Source organism: Asterias rubens, chromosome 17 (genome assembly GCF_902459465.1).
Source record: "Asterias rubens chromosome 17, eAstRub1.3, whole genome shotgun sequence".
Taxonomy (NCBI): domain Eukaryota; kingdom Metazoa; phylum Echinodermata; class Asteroidea; order Forcipulatida; family Asteriidae; genus Asterias; species Asterias rubens.
In genome coordinates, this window is record NC_047078.1 from 2174289 (window position 1) to 2196403 (window position 22115).

The 22115-nt window shown below is 39.3% G+C and overlaps 2 protein-coding genes across 8 annotated transcripts; both read left to right on the top strand.

Moving 5' to 3' along the window:
- Window positions 1–218: 218 nt before the first annotated feature.
- LOC117301284 lies at window positions 219–12466 on the top strand. Of its 3 annotated transcripts, none has more exons than XM_033785168.1 (5): window positions 219–470; window positions 2245–2333; window positions 3568–3935; window positions 8671–8775; window positions 11824–12466. In XM_033785168.1, the coding sequence occupies exons 2-5, from the start codon at window positions 2252–2254 to the stop codon at window positions 12352–12354; spliced, it is 1086 nt and encodes a 361-aa protein (XP_033641059.1). In that variant the 5' UTR covers window positions 219–470; window positions 2245–2251; the 3' UTR covers window positions 12355–12466. The 3 variants fall into 3 exon arrangements, with proteins under 3 accessions (XP_033641059.1, XP_033641058.1, XP_033641061.1); XM_033785170.1 differs by lacking the exon at window positions 219–470 and adding an exon at window positions 1789–2034; XM_033785167.1 differs by lacking the exon at window positions 2245–2333.
- Window positions 12467–12649: 183 nt separating this feature from the next.
- LOC117301503 lies at window positions 12650–21863 on the top strand. Of its 5 annotated transcripts, XM_033785527.1 has the most exons (6): window positions 15505–15971; window positions 16785–16851; window positions 17707–17804; window positions 19029–19372; window positions 19957–20061; window positions 20905–21863. In XM_033785527.1, the coding sequence occupies exons 2-6, from the start codon at window positions 16835–16837 to the stop codon at window positions 21433–21435; spliced, it is 1095 nt and encodes a 364-aa protein (XP_033641418.1). In that variant the 5' UTR covers window positions 15505–15971; window positions 16785–16834; the 3' UTR covers window positions 21436–21863. The 5 variants fall into 5 exon arrangements, with proteins under 5 accessions (XP_033641416.1, XP_033641418.1, XP_033641417.1 ...); XM_033785525.1 differs by lacking the exons at window positions 15505–15971; window positions 16785–16851 and adding an exon at window positions 12650–13176; XM_033785526.1 differs by lacking the exon at window positions 16785–16851 and having other exon boundaries at window positions 17716–17804.
- The last annotated feature ends 252 nt before the right edge of the window (window positions 21864–22115 follow it).

The window sequence follows — 22115 nt, forward strand, 5'->3', positions numbered from 1 at the left end:
ATCTTCAATTCGTCACGTGATATGAATATTGCATTAATTAAAAGTCATTTACATAGTCTGGCCACGCCTTCAATTTGCAAATGTCCAAGACCCTTGGTGAGCACAGACTCTAGACATGGTGAGATCTAAATCAGAGAAACAGAGCGCCCGCTAGCGTTCGTTCATTACAAGCGTGTACAGTTTTTGCCGTGCATAATCGGAACGTTCGTTGTGTGTGACCGCGCAACACCAATGGTCTTGGAACCAAGACTAACATTGAAATAGAGGCAATGACAATTTTTTTGTCATGGTAATTTGATTATTCGGTCGGATTCCTCCATGGTCTGATTGTCCATTCGTGAAAGGGTTTTATGTGAGGATTTACGGCGTGAACCGGTTGATGTGTCTGTCATCCATTCATTATTACGTTAGTTACCCCCTCTCTGCTACTGATGGGACAATCTGGCGTAGCCATTATACGGAACATCAGGGTAAGTGTTCATCATTGAAAACGAAAAATTATAAACAAAAATTGACAAGTTTCCAAGCTTCTGTATCATGCCACCACTTTTTCATTGGGTTGTAATAGTCTAGAATGATGTCTAATTTATAATTAAAAAAAAAAGAAATGAGAAATCCTTTTGGTAAAATTTACCGGAATGTGCTTGAAAGTTTACCAGAGGTTTCTCACTAAATTGTTTGAATCTGAACAAGACTTCAGACATTAAAACTTTGTATGCATCTGAAAGCTCGCATTGCGCAACAAGGTTGTTTTTTTTCCTTTATATTCTCTTGCAACTTCGATGACTAATATTAAGGTAAGTCGTTGTCCTTGGATCGGTCGAGTTGGTCTTTGAAAAGCGTTTGTTTGTTATAAAATGCATATGTAACCGTTTGTTATAAAATGCATTATGGTTAGAAAGATGATTTAAAAGTAGAACACAATGATCCACACATATATGCCTCGAAATTGCGTGGTTTTCCTTTTACTTTGCGAACTAGCACGGTCGCGGCCACTCCCATAAATGACCGACCTTTGTCGACGAGGTATAAGGAAAACTTCGAGTGATACTTGTGTGGATCTTTATATTCTACTTTTAAAATATTTGTCTAATCATATGCATGCTATAACAAACGGTTTGTTCAAACACCTTTTTTCAACGACCAACTCGACCGATCCAAGGCAACGTGTTCCTTTAAGCCCAAACTTGCACAGGTTGAACCTCTGCTCTACTCACTTGCGAATATCGCTGCGAAAGGAGGGTCGTGACGTCACATTCACGTCAAATTCGCAGGAAGTATGAACTGGGCTTAACTGATCAAAGCGTCGAGTTGAAACCTACTGTTTTTCAGAACCACCCCACCTCAATTACAGTTTGTCATAACATGCGTGTTTACCGCAAGCATGTATTATTTTTGAAGAGGCCAGACCTTGTACAAGCTAATATGCTATTTGTCTAATGTCCCATATACTATTATTAAGTTTCGATAAGTAGTTTTCACTCATATTGTACTGCCTAAATTGTATAGAAAATAACCTGAAACCTAAAACATTGAATTGCACCGCAGGAAGGGAATGAAAGCATTATATAACCCTGTATTGTAACGGTAATGTAATGACACTTCCACCAAAATAAGATAGTACAATTGAAGAATGAAACGGCTCTTAAGTTGGCCAGCACAAGCCCTACGGCCTTGTACTTCTATTATAAACAGTGCACATCGCACAGGAAGAGCCTTTTTCAGGGCTACATCAATAACCAGAGTGCATTTTAGCACTGCTATAGCGCTCTTAACTATTGTCGAGGGGACATTGCAGCACTTTACGCTAGATTCTTTTGGGCTCCTAGTAGGTTGTTTAGTAGTAATGTGATGATGTTATTGATGATGTTATTGATTGAGCAATAAACCAGTCGGGCGTGACCGGTGGCTGGGCAGCACCCCCCGTGGCCTGGCCATCGGCAGTCCGTTGCCCACCAGTCATCCTGTGTAGTAGTCTATAGTCTAGCTCTCCAGTATAACGACAGGCCCAACGGGACTCGGCCTGAGATTTAGGTCAGATCGGATAAATTTCCGTATTGCGCCACCACTTTTCCCCTCATTTTTTACAAAAAGGGATATCTCATTGAGGTAAATTAGATACTATATTATTTCATATCGAATGAAAAAGTGGTGGCGCCATACGGAAACTTTTCCTCACTTTAAATTTATCAGTCAGAGTAACAAGATTTTACAGATTTTAAAAGAAAGAAAAACCTTTTGCAGATACAAGATGGCGCACCCCATTCGCTTACTTAGAGCACTCGTGGCTGGTGGAGTCTTCGTTCTAATTATCTTTATAGCAAAGACAACATGTAAGTTTACTTCACAGCTTCTTAACTTTGATAGTATTCACCCTTCACATTTCACCTTTGACCTTTAACTGGTAGGAATCCACTGATCTCTATTTAACTGTCAGTATATGAGATCAGTGGAGGAATCCCGTCCGAGTTGGCCGATACGGTTACCGGGTTACGGCCAGGGCCCAATTTCATAGAGCTGCTTAGCACAACAATTTGCTAAGCATGAAATTTCTTCCTTGATTAAAACAGGATTACCAACAAATTTTCCACATGATTTCCAGGGATAAGCAAGCAACAGCTGAATACCAGTAACAAGCAATATGCAACATATGGAAGTTTGGTTGGTAATCCTGTTTCTATCGAGGAAGAAATTTCATGCTTAGCAAATTTTTATGCTGAGCAGCTCTATGAAATTGGGCCCTGATCATCGCGACCGTGCGTTGTACTCTAACCTAAGGGGTAAATTTCTTCACTTGCTTGTGCCCCCTCTCCATATAGAGCTCACACTCGAAAAACTAAAAAGTTGAATCCAGCACTGGCATGAGTTTGGCGAGTGACTACACTTTGAAATGCTGGATTTAACATAAATATAAAAGGCTGGATTCAACGCTTTCAAAGTGCAGTCACTTGCCGAAGTCATGCAAGTGTTGGATTTGACCCTTTAGTTGTAAGAGTGCAGGTAACCAAAATAAGGGAGCTATAGGCATTGTGAACAACAGCAAACTCTGCTCTCGCAAAAATATTATTAAGCTTTGGAAATGAGAAGCAATTTAATTTCCATTTTTCCCTAGAAGACGATCAGAGCATACTGATCGAAACGTCGAGTTGAAACCAACGTATCTTTTCAGAACCACCCCAACTCATTTAGAGATAGTCATGACATGGTGTTACCGCAAACCGTTCTATATCAATATAATTTGGTGTCTTTGTCCATGAGTGAAAGTGTCACAAGTGGGGCTCAATTTCATAGATCTGATAAAAAAAAAGCAAAACAAAATCATGCTTACCAGAATAAGGTTACCAGCCAAAATAGCATGTCACTTGAACATTTTGTGACTGGTATACTCATTAATGATAAGCAGAGATTTGTTTAAAGCAGTATTTTCTTTCTTAGCATGAGCCCTACATTGGGCCAAAAATAATACAGCTAGTAAGACAAGTTCTCTTATGGTGATGAACATTTAATGCTAATTTCCCAGTCCTAGAGGCTAAGGTTATAAAACACATGTATCAATTCTGTTCACAGACGACTCCCAAACCGACGTGAATCACGTGCAAGTTGTCAGCAAATCAGAGGAGCGGATTATCGGACATGCTCGGACAACTCAAACCACAGCTTCTCCGAACGTCTCAACCAATTTGTCTCGAACAGCGTCAATTGTCAAAAATGCCCACCCCAAAAAGTCACCCGACCAAACCTCATTTGGTTTTATCGACACGGAGCGAGGCATGATGGACCTGGACGCCCTCTTTCGGCGACTTGTGATTGTCACAGCAGTTTCGGACAATCACGTGGGTGAGGTCATGGGGATGATTGCGTCTGCGCAGAAACACATGCCCGACACACCAATTTATGTTTACAACTTGGGGCTCAATGCAAAGAATTTAAAAAAGGTATGCCATCATAACCCCTCCCCCCTCCCAAGAAAAAGAAAAGACTAGACATTAGGTGTTTGTGAACAAACACAAAGCTGTTCCGTGTTCTTTTGCTTTGATTATGTGTTAACAATACCAAGGAGTCTATAACTGAATGTTTGAAAAATACTGTACAGTGTCTTGAGTTACGGTGCCACTTCATGGGGTCACGGTAACCTAAGGCTAATCTCTAACGCCCAAGGAGTCTGTAACTGAAAAAAAGTTAGAAAATCGGTTGTGTAGTTCTTGATATATGGTGCCACTTCTGGTTGACCCGGAAGTAGAGGTCAACTTGGGGTCATGGATTTTCAAAGTTTATTTTTAATGCCTTAGGAGGATAAAACTGAACAAACAGGATTGAAAATCGGTTGTATAGTACTTGGCGTATGGTCCCACTTCCGGTTCACCCGGACGTAGAGGCCAACATGGGGTCACGAGTTTTCACAGTCAATATTAATGTCAAGGAGTCTGTAAGTGAAAACAAATTGAAAATCGGTTGAGTAGTTCTTGAGATATGGTCCCACTTCCGGTTGACCCGGAAGTAGAGGTCAAATCGAGGTCACGGTTTTTCCAAATTTTTACAAACTACAAACAGTCGACATTCTTAAAGAAGAATGTCGTCTTCCTGTGATAATTTATCTCGGAAAGTCGACATCCTAAAAGTAGGATGTCGTCTTCCTGTGATAATTTATCTCGGGATGTCGACATCCTAAAAGTAGGATGTCGTCTTGCTGTCATAATTTATCTCGGTATGTCGACATCCTAAACGTCAGTTGTCATCTTCCTGTGATAATTTATCTCGGGAAGTCGACATTCTAAAAGAAGAATGTCGTCTTCCTGTGATAATTTATCTCGGAATGTCGATATCCCAAAAGTAGGATGTCGTCTTGCTGTGATAATTTATCTAGGGAAGTCGACATCCTAAAATTAGGATGTCGTCTTGCTGTGATAACTTGACTTAATTAAGTTGACATCCCGAAAGTAGGATTTCTTTTGTTGAAAGGATTTTACTTGTATACGTTTTGTTAACTAGTATTACATTTCCAACAATATTTATAATATTCATGGTCATAAACTACGTTAAACTAAAATAATGGACGAAACAAAATGTCCCACGTAAAACTCCATAAGGTTTGGAACATAATGGTCCCGCAAGTTCAAATACACGCGAGACTTGCTTAGTCTACACAGAAGGTAATAAATAATTTATTACAAGCAAATGCAATCGTACAATAATAGAAAACAAAAACTAAAAATCAATGCAAAACACATGTAGGGGATGGAGGGGCCCATAAAAAGCAAACCTTAACGAGTACGGACCCCCTCCCCCCTTTTTTTTGTAACGAAGAAAGCAATGTAAGCAATTCTATTTAGTGGGTGTAATCTTATGTAGCGGCAAAACAATTCAAAATTACAGGAAGAACAAACACAAAAACAGTTAGCGTAAAATAAAACTTAACCATATATTTAAATGAAACAGATAAACAAAATACCCAAAATAAATACAAGAGAAATTGGGCCCCACAACTCTTGCTGGGAAAAAAACCATGTCGAAATATACCATTGTTATCCATTAGAGACGTTTTGCAGTCACCTTGGTTGGGGAGCGAGGACGATTGCACTTTTGGTATTGTCATTGTTAAACTCCGGTTCCATTGTGTGCTGTATGTTTACCCTCAACGCATAGATTTTCTTGTGAATAGTAGCTGTGTATGATTCATGGTTCGCTGAATAATGTGGCAATAACAAACTTTTGTCATTTTGAACTGAATGCTTGATTTATTATCTAGAGGTCAATGCTAGAAGCCAGTAAGAGTATTGTGCACGTACACCATGTAGTTTTTGTTGGAAACCGTTTGCTAACAGCCATTTATGTTACCCTTTGAAATAAAATCAGAAAATTTATAAGTTTGCTTGTTGCATAAAATTAAATTGAAGATGATGCCTGAATTGATTTTTTCAATCAGAGTTGGACTCTAGACTGACGTGTTGGACTCCTTGAACACTCCAAGTGGTTCAATAGGTAGTGCAATTCCAATACTTATGCTGATGTTCTCATAATGTCAGCATCAACAGGAAATTCCAACAACTTTGTCCCCTTGTACAATTAAATATGCAAATATGGGTCACGTGGTTAATTAATTACGATTTTTAATTTTTTTTGGGGTCGGTGGTTTGATGTTTGATCTAGTACAAGTTGATTTCACAGAACTCTTAACCACCAAACTCTGCGCTTATGATCACCATTTTTCGCTTACTGTGTTTTTAAACATCATCGTGTCATGCATGCACACAGGTTATGTTGGGCTAACATTTGAGAAAAAGAAAAGGCAACACTATCGATATAAAGATAAGAATCAAACTTAAATATTACAAAAAGAAATATATTTTTAGTTTTTGGGGATAAAAAAATATTGATTTCTGACGGAGATTCGAACTCGCAATTTTCAGATGTGTAGTAGCGACTGATGACCACTAGGCTAGAAGGGCACGATGTAAAAATGGTGGGTTTTTACATGTGTGCATCAACAGAGGGGATTATGATCCGGCGAAATAATTCTCGTTTCATGATTTTGCGACCATTGTCACTAAATATGAACTGCTAACGCCTATAACTATTAAGTAGGGTTGAAATGTAGTATCAGATGCCTTAAGGGGGTTTTTGACGACGACGTCGATGTCGTCAAAAACCCCTATCTAATTACGCACGTTCGTTTTAACGAAAACCCATGCACAGAGTATTGGTCCAGAACGCGGTTAGAAAAACAAGGACAAATTTAACGCACGTTCTAACGAAAATCCTAAACCTCCGTACGTTGTGCGTGTACAGAGTAATGTGTCCAGAACGCAGGTAGGAAACAAAATAGTATAGACTCCTCTCAAGAAGTCAACAACTCATCGAGGTACATACTGTGTTGTATTACCGAAGAGAATGTTTCACAATAACATGAAAGTGACTGCATCAAGTTTACAAATTAAAAATTCAAATGAAGACCACGTGGTTAATTAATTAAGAATGTTAACACTTTTTTATTAGAGTAAAGCTTATGTTCTAAGCTTCAATTTGATATATGATTTAACTCTTTTATCCTTATACTTTAGGAGACGGAGCCTGAACAAAAATACTGTACAAACGCAATGGGGTTTTAGGCGGAAACAAAGAATAATAATAATAATAAAAATAATAAAAATCTCGACGAAAACAATACCTGTTCCGACGGTAGGTCGGAACAGCTAAAAATAATAAAAATCTCGACGAAAACAACACCTGTTCCGACGGTAGGTCGGAACAGCTAAAAAAAGAAAAGACAAAAAAGTAAATTAATATAATTACTCCTCAACTTCCAGCTTTTAATATGTAAAAAGTTTATTCCTTTGTCAGATAGTAAGGGGAAATATATTCGTTTACTATGTTGTTGTGTTGCTTATATATATATATATACATTAAAGTGGCTACTATGCAGTAGTATAATATAAAGCAAGACCAGTTCCCAAAAGAACATAATCAGTCTACACAGCAAAGAGACTTCGTCAAGTGGTTAGACTGCAGGACTTGCAATCAGAAAGTTGTGGGTTTGAATCCCCCAGCTAACCGCTGTTTTCACCATGACTAGACTAAATATTGTCGTCTACTTATTAACGAATCACACTTTCTTGGTTTGTATGAGAGAGATTGGTCGTTGCCAGCTTGGTGTTTATATCCCTTGTGGGAGTTTGCCGAGTTCCCTTGATGGGAAGACCATTCAAACAAACAAACGGTCACGTGGGGTGAACTAAAGTCTAGTGATCACGCGCGCGTATTTTGCGGAAATAGTGCCCGCCGGGCACTAGTCTTTGACAATAGTGCCTTTTTACAGCGCCCTCGATCTTGACGTGAACCGTGAACAGCAACTACAAAACTTTCGAGATTTCTGTTCGTATTTCATATTTTAAGATCGAGGTGTGTTATAAAACACACATTGACTTGCATAATTCAAGTAAATAGTGGACTTTGAGGGACCAGAAGAGGGACGCGAATAGGCCCCTCATTGGCAGTCAATGTGTGTATACTTTTGTCGACCATTGGGCGATGTTGCCTGTTGACTAGTGGTTGACAAATGGTCGCTGGTCGAACTAGCCCTAAGATTATTCCTTTCTTGAGTTATACCTCGTCCAAACTTGGGATCTTAAGGTTTACAAGTACAGTGCAAGGCTCGGACTCGTCCTTAGTCCTAAGTCCTTAGATTAAATCTAAGCCTGCACCTTCAATATCCAGTGAGGAGTGAGCCGGAGCCCAAGCCGTGGTTTGAGAAAGGCCCCTGTTTTCGAAAAGGGCCAATAATAATATGTTTACCTGCTAAGCAGTCTGCTGCCACCTGGCGACCGTGGGGTCCCCATTCTGACATTATTGTTTCTTGGGGCATTTTCATGAACCTTTTAAAAATGATAATAATAGTAACAATAATGTGAAAGGAACGTAATAATGTACCCTTTGTAATGAGCCAATTCAAAATGTTTTTGTTTCCATTGCATAACAAAACCTAAAATGAATCCTCTTTTTGTTTTATTTACTAAAAGGACAAATTCAAAAATGTTTCTTTTCATTGCATAAAAAAAATTAAAATTTCCTCTTTTGTTACTTCCTGTAAGTCTCTTTCATATGATTAAAATGTTTATTCCCACTGCATAAAAAAAGCTAAAACAATGTCCTCTTTTTTTCTTTTACTATAATCAGCTTAGCGCAATGTGCAACGTGCACATGCGCAGACTGGTTTTCCGGGACTATCCCGCGCACGTGAGAGACCTTCATATGTACGCATGGAAAGTTGTCATAATGCGCGTAAGTATAAAGTAGTTCCGTCTAGCTAGTTTCTCTGCTCCATTTCGAAAAGCACTGAAGATTAATCTTAGATAAGTTGTCGATATTGAAAAACTAACAACTTGTAAAATCGAGCCCTTAGTGGACACCTTTTGCAATTGTCAAAGACCAGGGCCCAATTTCATGGCTCTGCTAACCGCCGAATTCTGCACTGACGACCACAATTCTCCGCTTACGTGCAAGCGCCGAATTTCTGCGCTAGCCTTGTAAGCCTAGAATGCCTAGTTACGGGAAGTACGCACGCGCAGAAGCCAAAATTCGCCGCTAACCCGTGAAATACGCTTGCCGTTAGCACATAATTCCCTGCTTCCGTAAGCACCGATTCTGTGCCCACGGTAAGCAGAACCATGAAAAAGGGCCCAGTTTTCTCACTTGGTGTCTCAACATATGCACAAAATAACAAACCTGTGAAAATTTGAACTCAATTGGTCGTCCAAGTTGCGAGATAATAATGGAAGAAAAAATACTTGACACACAAAGTTGTGTGATTTCAGATGCTTGATTTCGGGACCTTAAAATCTAATTCTGAGGTCTCGAAATCAAATCCGTGGAAAATTACTTCTTTCTTGAAAAAGACGTTACTTCAGAGGGAACCGTTTCTCACAATTATGTTATACCAGCTCTCCATTGCTTGTTACCAACGGTAAGTTTTTATGCTAACAAATTATTTTGAGTAATTCCCAATAGTGTCCTCTGCCTTTTCAAAGGGAGTGCATACCTTTGGTAATTACTCAAATTATGAATGACCGCAAACAGAACACTGATCCTTGATCAAGAGCACTGGAGAGTTTGTTGATATATTGTGAGAAACGACCCCTTCGAATTTTATGTAAAGAAAGAGGTCATTTTCAATCCCCAAAATTGATTATGAGAAAGGCTTCAGGCATGATTTCCTTATAAATTGGGCTTGGTCAGTCCCAGTGAACCAAACGTAGACAGACATTCCCTTAAACGTCTTTAGATAAGAAACCAAGGAAGATAATGAAATTCTTCGACCTTCTTAAGACATACGATTTCATCTTCTAAAATCATCCCTATAAATTTATATTTCGTGTTATATTAGAACAAAGTACTATAAGTCAAGTGATAACGACATCGCAAGTCAATAATACCAGACTTATTAACTTGTACACAATACATTCTGTTTACACAAGCATCGACAGAATTACTAATGACTTCATTACTGCCCAGTCATTTATATTGACCGGAGAACGTGATCCATTTGTTGGAATTAAGAGGGGCCATTAGTTGACACCGGGCAGGGAAGAAACGGATAGTCGTAACTTTATTCTGTTTGTTCTTATTATAACATACATCAATAACTACGAGTCATCGACAGCACTATTTTTCATTTCGCAAAAAGTGTGTTGACTTTAAAGATACTTATTCACTTCTTGCAGACATTAAAAAGTGCATTAAGAGTTGCTTTTAAAGGCAGTGGACACTACTGGTAATTACTCAAAATAATTATTGGCACAAAACCTTACTTGGTGACGAGTAATAGGGAGAGGTTGATGGTATAAACATTGTGAGAAACAGCTCCCTCTGAAGTGACATAGTTTCAGAGAAAGACGTAATTTTCCACGAATTTGATTTCGAGACCTCAGATTTAGAACTTGAGGTCTCGAAATCAACCATCTAAACGCACAGAACTTCGTGTGACAAGGGTGTTTTTTCTTTCATTATTATCTCGCAAGTTTGATGACCGATTGAGCTCAAATTTTCACAGGTTTGTTATTTTATGCTTATGTTGCGATACACCAACTGTGAAGGCTAGTCTTTAACAATTACCAATAGTGTCCACTGCCTTTAAAGGGACACGTGGCCTTGGATCGGTCGAGTTGGTCCATGAAAAGCGTTTGAAAGTGTTTGTTATAAAATGCATATTGTTAGAAAGATGTTTTGAAAGTAGAGTATAATGATCCACACAATCAAGCCTCGAATTTGGTTGGTTTTCATTTTATTTTGCGAACAGGGTCGGTCAATTTATGGAGTCAAAAACTTGACTCTACATCAATACCAAATTTGTCAAAATGGCGTGCCGTGTTAGATCACCATGCAATTTCGAGGCATGTGTGTGGATCGTTATTATACTTCTAAAACGTCTTTCAACCATTATGCATTTGATAACAAACTGCTTCAAACGCTTTTCATTCACCAACTCGCCAGCTCCAAGGCAACGTGTTCCGTTAAGGTTTTAGCTCTGTCAGTATATTTTATAGGACCTTGTCACACGCTGTAAGTTTTACGGGCGACTTGGCGGCAACCAACCGCAGTATATGTTACAACCATTTTGGTAGCACATGAGTCATTCATTGGAAAATATATTTCAGTCCCCAAGAAAAATATGGTGAACATTGAAATGGCATAATAGTCACAATACTGTCGGTCATGTGCTTTATGCTTTGTCTGTGTCTGTCTGTTCTGTATAAACTCATGCGATTGTTTTTGTATGGGCACACCCTCACACAAGCTTTGCTGACTTGGCTGTGCCCACAATTCCTTAAAGCCATTGGACCCTTTCGGTAAACAGTATTGTCCAAGACCCACACTTTGTGTATCACAACTTACATGTATATATAAAATAACAAACCTGTGAAAATTTAGGCTCAATCGGTCATCGGAGTCGGGAGAAAAGAACGGGAAAACCCGCCCTTTTATTCGCACGTTTCGCCGTGTCGTGACATGTGTTTAAAATAAATCCGCAATTCTCGATATCGTGAATTGGTATTGTTTTAGTGTTATCTCAAAAAGTAAACCATTTCATGGAATAATATTTCAAGAGAAGTCTTTCACCACTACCTTCTGTAAACCCTGTAAGTTATATTTTAAATATGAACTTTTTTTTCTGTACCGAAAGGGTCCAAAGGCTTTCCTCTGGTATCACTTTGTTTACGTTGCATTCATATTAAGTGAGGAATTTGCAAATAAACATTGTTGTTGTTTACCCCGTCTAAGGCCTATAGTTGAACTTGTTTGACCCCAACTTTTCGATGTTACCATCCGCAGGAAACCCTGACAGAATTTGGTGCCATTTTCTACGGTGACGCGTCTGTGCGGTTCACGGGGTCACTGCGCACGCTCTTTCCATACCTCCACCTCCACCACGGTTATATGTGCCACATTCACGGCTTCGACCCCAAAATCAAACAGAAGACCACGCACCAGTATTTTAAGACGCACATGGATATGTATGCTGAATTGGGAGTTGACAGGGAAAAGTATTTTAAATCGGTCAAAGAAGCCCCTCACATCTCAGCCGGGAGAATTCTAATGGTGAACAACTCAATCATACGAGAGCGCCTCTTGATACCTCTGTACGAGTGTGCAATGAGGAAACAGTGCATTAAACCCAAAGGTGCTAAGACTGGGGGCCACCGTTATGACGCCTCTGCCCTGGCAATTATCGTCTACAAAAACCTGAGGAATGAGTGGACGGAAGAGAATAATAACGTCAAGGAGTTTGACGAGATTGTTGATATAAAACGAACCATCAAAGACAAAGACGGTGTAAAATATTGCGGAGAACTCCCAATTTAAACGATATGTTTTTACGGTCCTAGGTGGCAACAGACTCACGATTGTATTATTATTATTATTATTAATGGCTTAATTGGTTATCGAATTTGCAAGAAAAGATATGAAAGAAACAACACCCTTGTTGCGATACTTTGTGTGCTTATGAGATGCATAATAAAAGATGTTGACAGAAGTATTTTATTATTAATTGACTGAGAAATTACCCCTTTCTCAAAAACTAGTTTAATTCAGAGGGAGCCGTTTCCCACATCGTTTTTGTTTTTGTTTTACTATAATTATCATCAGCTCTCCATTGCTCGTTCCTAAGTAATTTGTTATGCTAACAATTATTTTGAGTAATTACCAATAGTGTCCACTGCCTTTAAGCACTATATATATTCCAATAAATGCGTCTTGCAGAAGAAGAAAATGTGACAGTCTTGCCAGATCGCTTCGTCGTGTTTTGACTTCTTACAGTTAGGCAAACAATACACGTCACATTTCATTATGTAACACATTTCCTTTGCATTGGAGTATCGACCCTTGGTAAAGACGTTCTTGCCGTTGTGTCCATTCAACCATGCCGTACTATTCTTCAATATAGAACAGCTATCAAAATGGATTCCCTGCGATGTAGAGGTAGATGGTAGAGACCATTAAGTCTGGATAAGAAAGTCAGATTCTGAACCAGCGACCCTTTCTGCTGTGTGATGCGGGTGTTTTAAATGGGCAGAAGGCGCTACACGACGGACAACTGTTCAAAGAGAAAGGACCATCGGATCTTAAGGGTGACCGTAGAATCTGTTATTACAAAATGGCGAAAATAATAATGAGTATCGCAAGGTGAGTGCATGGTAATTTGTCACCATGTTGTCCGTGTTTTAAAGACATGGACACTATTGGTAATTACTCAAAATAATGAGTAGCATAAAAAATTACTTGGAAACGAGCAATAGATGGCCGTTGATGGTATAAAACACTGTGAGAAACGACTTCCTCTACTGAAGTAACATGGTTTTTGAGAAAGAAGAATAATTTCGCAATTAAATATTTGAATTGAATTCGAGACCTCTGCTGAGGTATCGAATTCAAGTACATGTTCATGTAGCCCTATATAGGACTCATCCTCTGAACTAAATTCTAAATAATAGTAAACTTGCGTGTACAATCATAGATAAAACTCTTTGGAGGGAGTGTTGGCTCTGAAAAGAGCCGGTTTGGTATTAACGTTACTCTGTGCGTCTACGAGAAACGGAAGAAGAAAACAATACACAACTGGCTAAGATATTAAAAGTTGTGTGTTTGTTTAAGACGGATAAAGCCATTAAAAACTACTGATGTAGAAAACCTTTGACCTCAAACATGAGGCTAAGTCGATACATTACTTGAATCTCTATCAGTGTGGATTTATGAAGCCTTTCAATATTTAACAATCGAAACTTAGGATGGGAGGTGGGTATTTTCTAATTTCATTCAACATTGATTGTTCTAGGTGGCCACTATACAAGGTTTGTCTCAACTACCGCCTGATTTGTTTTGCATAATGGGCAAACCGTGGGAAAACAGAAGGTACAAAGTGTACGCGAGTTTCCTCCTCAAATAATGCCTTTCAACCATTGTGTGAAACCAACCAGGCAGTATTTTCTATAACAAACCTTTGAACAAGTCATTACATGTAAATGTTTTGTTGTGATGGCGGTCCCACATTCCCCGCGATTCTCACAACACTGGCGATGTTCTCGCGAGACTGCAGTCTCGTGTGAGAGCAGCGATCTCCTATCTGTACGACATTAACGACTTGAGCACAAGTCTATATTTGCGAAAGATATGATTGTAGTATTTTCTTAATCGTTGTTAAATAGTTGTTTAAACCATTATTCGTTACAGTGTTAACCTGGGACTCGTCCTAAGTCCTAAGACTATAACCTTAAGTTAGGAAGAGTTTGGTGAAGAAAGCAAACAAAAAAACAAGGGGTAAACAATGAGTCAGGAGGGTAGGGTCGGGGTGGGGGGGAAACCTGTATTTCCTTCCTCCTTGGTTTGACCAAAATATTAAATATGAACTTCGTTCAATCTTTATGTCTGTTTTTCGTCTTCTATTATTTACCCAGTAATAATTAAGTATGTGTTTTTTGCCCCACGTAAAACAAAGCAATAACATACGTTTTACGTTCGAATTTGCACTGTTGGTAAAGTTATAAAATTACTTGACTCTTACCACAAAATATGTTATTGTCGCCCGTCTTTCTCGCGGCCGCCATTGTACAATAGCTCAGGCATAACTGTCCCAATCGCAGCATTGGGATTGATGAAACCCAAAAGACTATACAAACAAGTTTTCTATTGGCCAAGTTTCTGTATTGTTTAATACTATCAAAATGTTAAGCCAACCACCACTTTGCTTTGAAAGCGCCCGAAGCAAAAACCGACCTCACACGTTTGATGACGTCTATTGAACAATAGACATTTCTATCGCAACATCACAGCCCGATGGGTTTTGCCAACCAAGGTTGAAAAGCTATAAATGCTAAGCAAACACGTATTGTCATAGGTTGTAGAAATGTTGCACAAATATTCCAAAATATGTTGAATTTGTGGAAGAACTTTCTATTGCAACGTCACAGCCCGTGTTTTTGCACTGGGGATGGAAAACTATAGAAAGCAATAAATGCAAATAAAAAACAGATAGCCATTAGAAATGTTGCACAAAATATTCACGAATATTATGTTGAATTTATTGGAAACAAATCAACAAATAATAAGAGATATTTCAGCTCATGGATCATCACAGAAAATAAAACAATTGGTAGGATAAAACATGAGAAACGGCTCCCTCTGAGGTAACTTAGTTTTTGAGAAAGATGTACTAATTTCTCACTCAAATTATAAGAGACTTCAACTGAAGCCTTTTACTAGGCATCTGAAAGCACAACAAGTACTACAACAAGGGTGTTTTTTGTCTTCTTCTTTTTTTATTCTCTTTCAAATTCGACGACCAATTGAGCCCAATTCACAGGTTTGTTATTTTATGCAAATATGTTTGAATACTGGTCTTTAAAAATTACCAAACGTAACACGATTGAGTGCTTTGCCAACACTCGACCCGGCTATGCCAACAAATATATTAGCCAGGCTGAACAATGGAAAGGTCCATGGGAACATGCCTTTGCGGGCGTGCCTTCCTATTTCATTCATAACACTTCTCTGTCCGTACTCAATGCACTAATACACAATCGTGCAAGTACAATGTATACGTATGCTCATTCAACCATACAGTAAGAGCTCTAGAAAACAAATCTTTTTAAAATGGATTCCCAGCGATGTATAGGGAGAAAGTAATATGAACTAAACACGAAAGTACGAACCAGTGATTGTTTCTGCCGTCTGGTGTGCGTGGTTTGGAGGGGTCGACAAGATATAATACACGGTCAACGGTGGTACCCACACACCCCTTTATCCACGGTGTTTCGGACTTACTAGTTTTGCGGTATCTACATTGTGTTTTAGTGCGGGAGATTCCAGTGTTTTCTCTGTATGGTCGTAAGATAAAAGACCCCACACCTGTAGGTCTTTAAAGCTGCATGCCGTTAAATCTTTTGTCAGTACAAAATGACGAAACTAATAAGGATTGTTGCAAGGTAAGTGGTGTCGTTTTGTCGACCATGTTTTTCTTTAGTTAACTATGCATTTTATAGTATCATGAGTACTGCCTTACATGTTGCGTTGGTCCTGCCTCGAACGTTCTGTAACCATACAAATTTATCATCTGAAAGGTAATGATAAAACTATGTGGGATTTCAATGATGATAAATTCTCGTTAGCGAGAATTACGGATTTGTTATAAACACATGTCATGACACGGCGAAACGCGCGAAAACAGGAGTGGGTTTTCCCGTTATTTTCTCCCGACTCCGATGTCCGATTGAGCCTAAATTTCCACAGGAGTGTTATTTTATATATAAGTTGTGATACACGAAGTGTGGGACTTGGACAATACTGTTTACCGAAAGTGTATAATGGCTTTAAAATGCTGTGTTATTAGCATTATTATTAATAAACAATACTCGCATGAAGAGGCTTTACAACCCTAAAGAGAAAATGAATTGGGAAAAAGTCAGATAAGAGCTATATCAAATCGTTTAGTTCCTGCTAATTAACTTGAGGTATTTTACGCATTTTCCCCTTCTTTTTCGCTTTTCTTTCTTTCCTTTTGTGCATGTTATAAGGTGCTAAATAATTGGGTCTCAGAGTTCATCACTGCAATATCCTATCTTTATGAAAGTTTGTATATACTCAGCGCCTTGAGTACCTTGTTTGGTAGATACGTGTGCTACATGTGTATATAAGACTTCGATATTACTATTGTATGGTTGTTCATTGTTCAGTACACTGAGTATTTGGTTTGAATACAAAATTATAGTTTGTTTACCTTTCATGTTTACCTAAACTAGATGCGTGCCAGTAAAACAGGTTTGCAGAGAGCTCCCCACATGACGTCGAGATGGATTGGGGTACGAGGTGACCGGATACAATTGAACTTCACCTCGTCGCAGCACCCGCTCTTAAAGTGTTCCCAGTTGGCCCCCGGGGTTAACTCATTGAACAACATTGAGATTTTTGATGTGGACGCTTAGCTTGCTCTTTCATTTTCTGATTGCTATTTTTATGGGAAACTCCGGATGGAACTGCCCAAAAGAGGTTCGGTTCCCCGCTACATGAATTACAGCTAAAAAGGTCTTGGTGGAGTTCACAAAGAGTTAAGACTAGTCTTATCTCGAGTTAGGACGAGTTACTCGCCCTAAATTAATAAGACTACAGTAAGTTTTAACTAGGACTAGTTTTAAGTTATAGGACTAGTGCTAACTGCTTGTGAAATCGACCCTTGCTTACCCCGTCAATATTTGTTGGCATACATTTTGGTTTGTCCCCCAAAGCATGACGTTTGCGCTTACGCTGCAAATTTCAAGCAGAGAGGGCGCACTTTGCTCGATTTTCACAGTTCGCACGACCTATGTGCCAGTTTACTAGATTTTAATTGTTTATGTCAAAGACGAGATGACTTTGCTTCTGGATGACAAACAAAACCATTCGACAAACTTAAAGCGAAATTAAAATGTCTTAAAAACCAAAACCAAAAGCGGATACAAATGGGAGACTCTGGAACGCTAGGTGGCAGCAGACTTACCAGATAAATTTCCATTGTTGACGTAGTTATGAGCAAGGGCACATTACCAAGAACAATGGATTTTACCTGGATAGTCTGCTGCCACCAAGCATCCCAAAAGATTGCATGACCAAAGTGATTGGCATATTCTGAATACATCTGCCTTGGCAAATACTCACACTTTTTCTTTGTTTTCTTACTATCACCAGTATCACCAGAAACTTTCTGCTAAGCCGTTCCAGGAAAGTGTTCCTCGTGTTTGTTCTTGGATTGGTTGCTCTGATACCACTCCTTATATACCGTGACAGTAAGTTCAACGCCCCCTCCCACATTCTCACATTCCTCATAAGAGCCCAACTTCATAAAACCTGTATTAAACCAGCACCAAATTTTTCATAGCAAATTATGCTTCAGCAGCAAACTCGCTCAGCACAACAAAAATGTGTTTACCAGAATAAGGTAATCATCAAAAATACCATGTGCACATGCACCATTTGTGACTGGTAGCCTGTTTACTTTCGCTAAGCACACAATTTGTAAGCAAATTATCTGCTTAAGCAGCTCTATGGTATTGGGCACACATACGTGCTCTGTAGAGTGAACTAAACAATAATTGCCTACCGGTTACAAATTTTAACTTTTTTGACGATGCCACTTTAATATAGAACCTCCTTTGACAGAATTTAATTGGATTTCTCGTTCCAGGTGACCTGAATAATTGCTGGGTCAAGCTGACCCGAAGTGGTTTTAAAAAATGTGATTTGAACACAGATTCTGCGAAATCTTGACCCATGTCTGCTCGGTCATTTTGACACAAATTTCCAGGTCATATGCCTCAGAAGTGGGTCAACTTTGACCCGGAAGTATTTAGAGTGGTGGCGTGGTTGCAAAACACTGCTGTCAGTGTGATTTAAAGGAACACGTTGCCTTGGATCGGTCGAGTTGGTCTTTGAAAAGCGTTTGAAACCGTTTGTTTTAAAATATGCATATGATTAGAAAGAAATTTTAAAAGTATAAGTATAATGATCCACACAAGTATCGCTCGAAATTGCGTGGTTTTCCTGTTACCTCGTCGACAAACACGGTCGGCCATTTGGGAGTCAAATTTTTGACTCCCATAAATGGCCGACCGTGTTAGTTCGCAGAGTAAAAGGAAAACCACGCAATTTCGAGGCAAATTTGTGTGGATTATTGTATTCTACTTTTAAATCATCTTTTTAAACCATATGCGTTATACAACAAACGGTTACAAACGCTTTTCAAAGACCAACTCGACCGATCCAAGGCAACGTGTTCCTTTAACTTAACACTTATAAAGACGCATCTGTTCTGAACATTGAGTTCAGAACCACCCGTTCTTTTCAGAACCAACATTACCCAAAAGAGATATACAAATGGTGCTAATGCCAACCTGACCTAAAAACTATAAACATTGTTGTATGAGATACGGCGACCACTGTCTGTAATTTTAAACATAATTGCCAGCATTAAAAACTAGCTTAGCAGAGTTTGCTCGTTATTTATTTTATAGTTGGTAACCGATCAGTCCAGAGAAATGTCGACCAAGTGCACATTTTCGCCAAACCAGAGGATCATGATACGGGACAAGCTGGTCAATCAAACACCACAACCGCAATGACAAAGACAACTCGACCTGTGCCAGAACTCGACCTCGGTAGACCTCCGAGCCATCTCACCAACGTGAGTGAAATGACCGACCTCGACGCCATGTTCGAACGAATGGTGATCGTGACCGCCGTGTCAGACAACCACGTGAAAGAAGCCATGGGTATGATCGCGTCTGCACAACAGTACATGCCGAACACGCCGATCTATCTGTACGACTTGGGCTTGAAGAACGAAACTTACAAAAAGGTAAAACTTTTATTTGTATTGAAAGGTTTGCGGTAACACCATGTAATGACTATCTCTAAATGAGTTTGAGTGGTTCTCAAAAGAAACGTTGGTTTCAACTCGACGTTTCGATCAGTATGCTCTGATCGTCTTCTGGAGAAAGCTGGACTCTGATGCTACATGCTGCTTAAGTACTGTGGATGCGGATTGTCTTGGTGATGCACTTTTATTTTTCGTTCCAGGAGCAAGACACCCTTCTATAGTTGCTTCTCTCCTCCACCCCTGGAGATTGTGATTGATTTTGCTTTATAGTGTGCTTCATATTCGGCAGCACACCGTCTGTACACTACACCCCATGGAGCTGAGATGGTTTAAGGAATGAATTAATTGGCCCACAGTGGCCATTGTATGTTTGCACTTTGTATGTTTTTAGACGGGCATTGAATTTCACTGTCGGCCTATTAGTGAATCATGTGTGACGATAAAACACAGACTGTTGACTATTATTCGATATATTAAAAAGCCTAATGCTAACTTTTTACCAGCCTCGTGACCACGTTCTACTGTAACACTGACTTGTCAAACTGTCGTAATTTCTTTTACAGTTAAGCATAATGTGTAATGTAAAAATACGCGGGTTCGACTTCAACAAGTACCCACCCCACGTACGGACCGTACACACGTACACGTGGAAAATCATCATCATACGCGTAAGTATAACTTAAAGACAGTGGACACTATTGGTAATTGTCAAAAACTAGTCTTCACAGTTGGTGTATCTCAACATATGCATAAAATAACAAACCTGTGTAAATTTGAGCTCAAATCGGTCGTCAAAGTTGCGAGATAATAATATAAGAAAAAACACCATTGTCACACGAAGTTGTGTGCTTTCAGATGCTTGATTTCGAGACCTCAAATTCTAAACTTGAGGTCTCGAAATCAAATTCGTGGAAAATTACTTCTTTCTCGAAATCTATGTCACTTTAGAGGGAGCCGTTTCTCACAATGTTTCATACTCTCAACAGCTCTCTCCATTGCTCATTACCAAGGATTTTTTTTATGCTAGCACTATTTTGAGTAATTACGAACCCGTCTAACAAAGCATTCTAGCTGCTACCACGTTTCTTAACCGCAAAATCCGGAGCGGTTGACGGTCGTTTTGTGATTGATTTCAAACGCGTGTCCGATTCGCATCAGTTGTATGTTCAACTAAGGCCGGACGACCACATTGTAAATGGTGTCATTTTTGTAACGGAGAGAATTTCAAATCCTGAAGCGATTCATCAGAAGTCATTTTTGTTTGAAGGGTTTTGGTTCACACAAAAAAACACATTGTCCACAGATTCACATTAAAGGGTCTATGTAACTTTTGTAGGACAAAAAACACAATGTCCACAGACTTACACTAAACTTACACAGTTCTAAACTTGATGTCTCGAAATCGAATTCGTGGAAAATAATGCTAATAATTATTTGTAGTAATTACCAATAGTGTCCACTGCCTTTAAATACCATTAATTTTGCTGCTTTAAATTTTCTTCTTTAAACAGGAGGCTTTGAAAGAGTTTGGCGTCATCTTTTACGGAGACTCGTCAGTCCGCTTTAAGGGTAACCTACGGACCCTCTTCCCGCTCCTTCGCCACAACCACGGCTTCATGTTTCACATTCACAGCTTCGACCCCAAACTCCCCAAGAAAATAAAGCACCAATATTACTTCACAAACGCCAAAATGTATTCTGAGTTAGGCGTGGATAGAGTGGAGTACTTCAACGCTAAGCAAGCCGCACCCCACATCTCGGCTGGGCGAGTTCTCATCGCGAATAACTCGATGATTTGGGAGAAAGTCTTCGATCCTTGGCTTGAATGTGGCATGAAGAATAAATGTATCGCGCCGGCAGGATCCAAGTATGGAATACATCGTTATGATGCTTCGGCGTTGGCCATTATCGTCTATAAAAATCTCAGGTACATGTGGACTGAGGAGAACAATAATTCTGAGGAGTTCGACACCATTGTTGAAATAGTACGAGGAAAAAGTGATGCGAACGTTAAATATTGTCCGAAAAATGCCCCACACTGAAAATTGTTATTTGGCTTCTACTACTGTGTGTTTTGTTCTTACTCGGGACTTATATTAACAATAACAACAATAGAAGCGTGCATATCCGTCACCCATGTGACGCTCTATGCGCTTCAATTACAGTGTAGGCCTACTTTCCTGTAAGGTATGTTGGACTACGTTATGTAATGCTCATGTCCGTCACTCAGTGACGCTCAATGCGCTTCAATTACAGTGTATGCCTACTTTTCTGTAAGGTATGTTGGACTACGTTATGTAATGCTCATGTCCGTCACTCAGTGACGCTCAATGCGCTTCAATTACAGTGTAGGCCTACTTTTCTGTAAGGTATGTTGGACTACGTTATGTAATGCTCATGTCCGTCACTCAGTGACGCTCAATGCGCTTTAAAGGCAGTGGACACAATTGGTAATTGTCAAAAGACTAGCCTTCACAGTTGATGCATTTCAACATATTATGCATAAAATAACAAGCCTGTGAAAATTTGAGCTCAATCGGTTATCGAACTTGCGAGATAATAATGAAAGAAAAAACACCCTTGTCACACGAAGCTGTGTGCGTTTAGATGGTTGATTTCGAGACCTCAAGTTCTAAATCTGAGGTCTCGAAACCAAATTCGTGGAAAAATACTTCTGTCTCGAAAACTATGGCACTTCAGAGGGAGCCGTTTCTCACAATGT

What these genes read in the sequence shown, in the direction of transcription:
- LOC117301284 (XM_033785167.1), top strand. Translation starts at nt 380, where the DNA reads ATGTGTCTGTCATCCATTCATTATTACGTTAGTTACCCCCTCTCTGCT. An exon ending in CCATTATACGGAACATCAGG is followed by an intron (nt 471 to 3,567) that starts GTAAGTGTTCAT and finishes TTCTGTTCACAG; the next exon opens with ACGACTCCCAAACCGACGTG. An exon ending in GGAAAGTTGTCATAATGCGC is followed by an intron (nt 8,776 to 11,823) that starts GTAAGTATAAAG and finishes TACCATCCGCAG; the next exon opens with GAAACCCTGACAGAATTTGG.
- LOC117301503 (XM_033785523.1), top strand. Translation starts at nt 16,033, where the DNA reads ATGAGTACTGCCTTACATGTTGCGTTGGTCCTGCCTCGAACGTTCTGT. An exon ending in ACAAATTTATCATCTGAAAG is followed by an intron (nt 16,107 to 17,706) that starts GTAATGATAAAA and finishes TACTATCACCAG; the next exon opens with TATCACCAGAAACTTTCTGC. An exon ending in AGAACGAAACTTACAAAAAG is followed by an intron (nt 19,373 to 19,956) that starts GTAAAACTTTTA and finishes TTTCTTTTACAG; the next exon opens with TTAAGCATAATGTGTAATGT.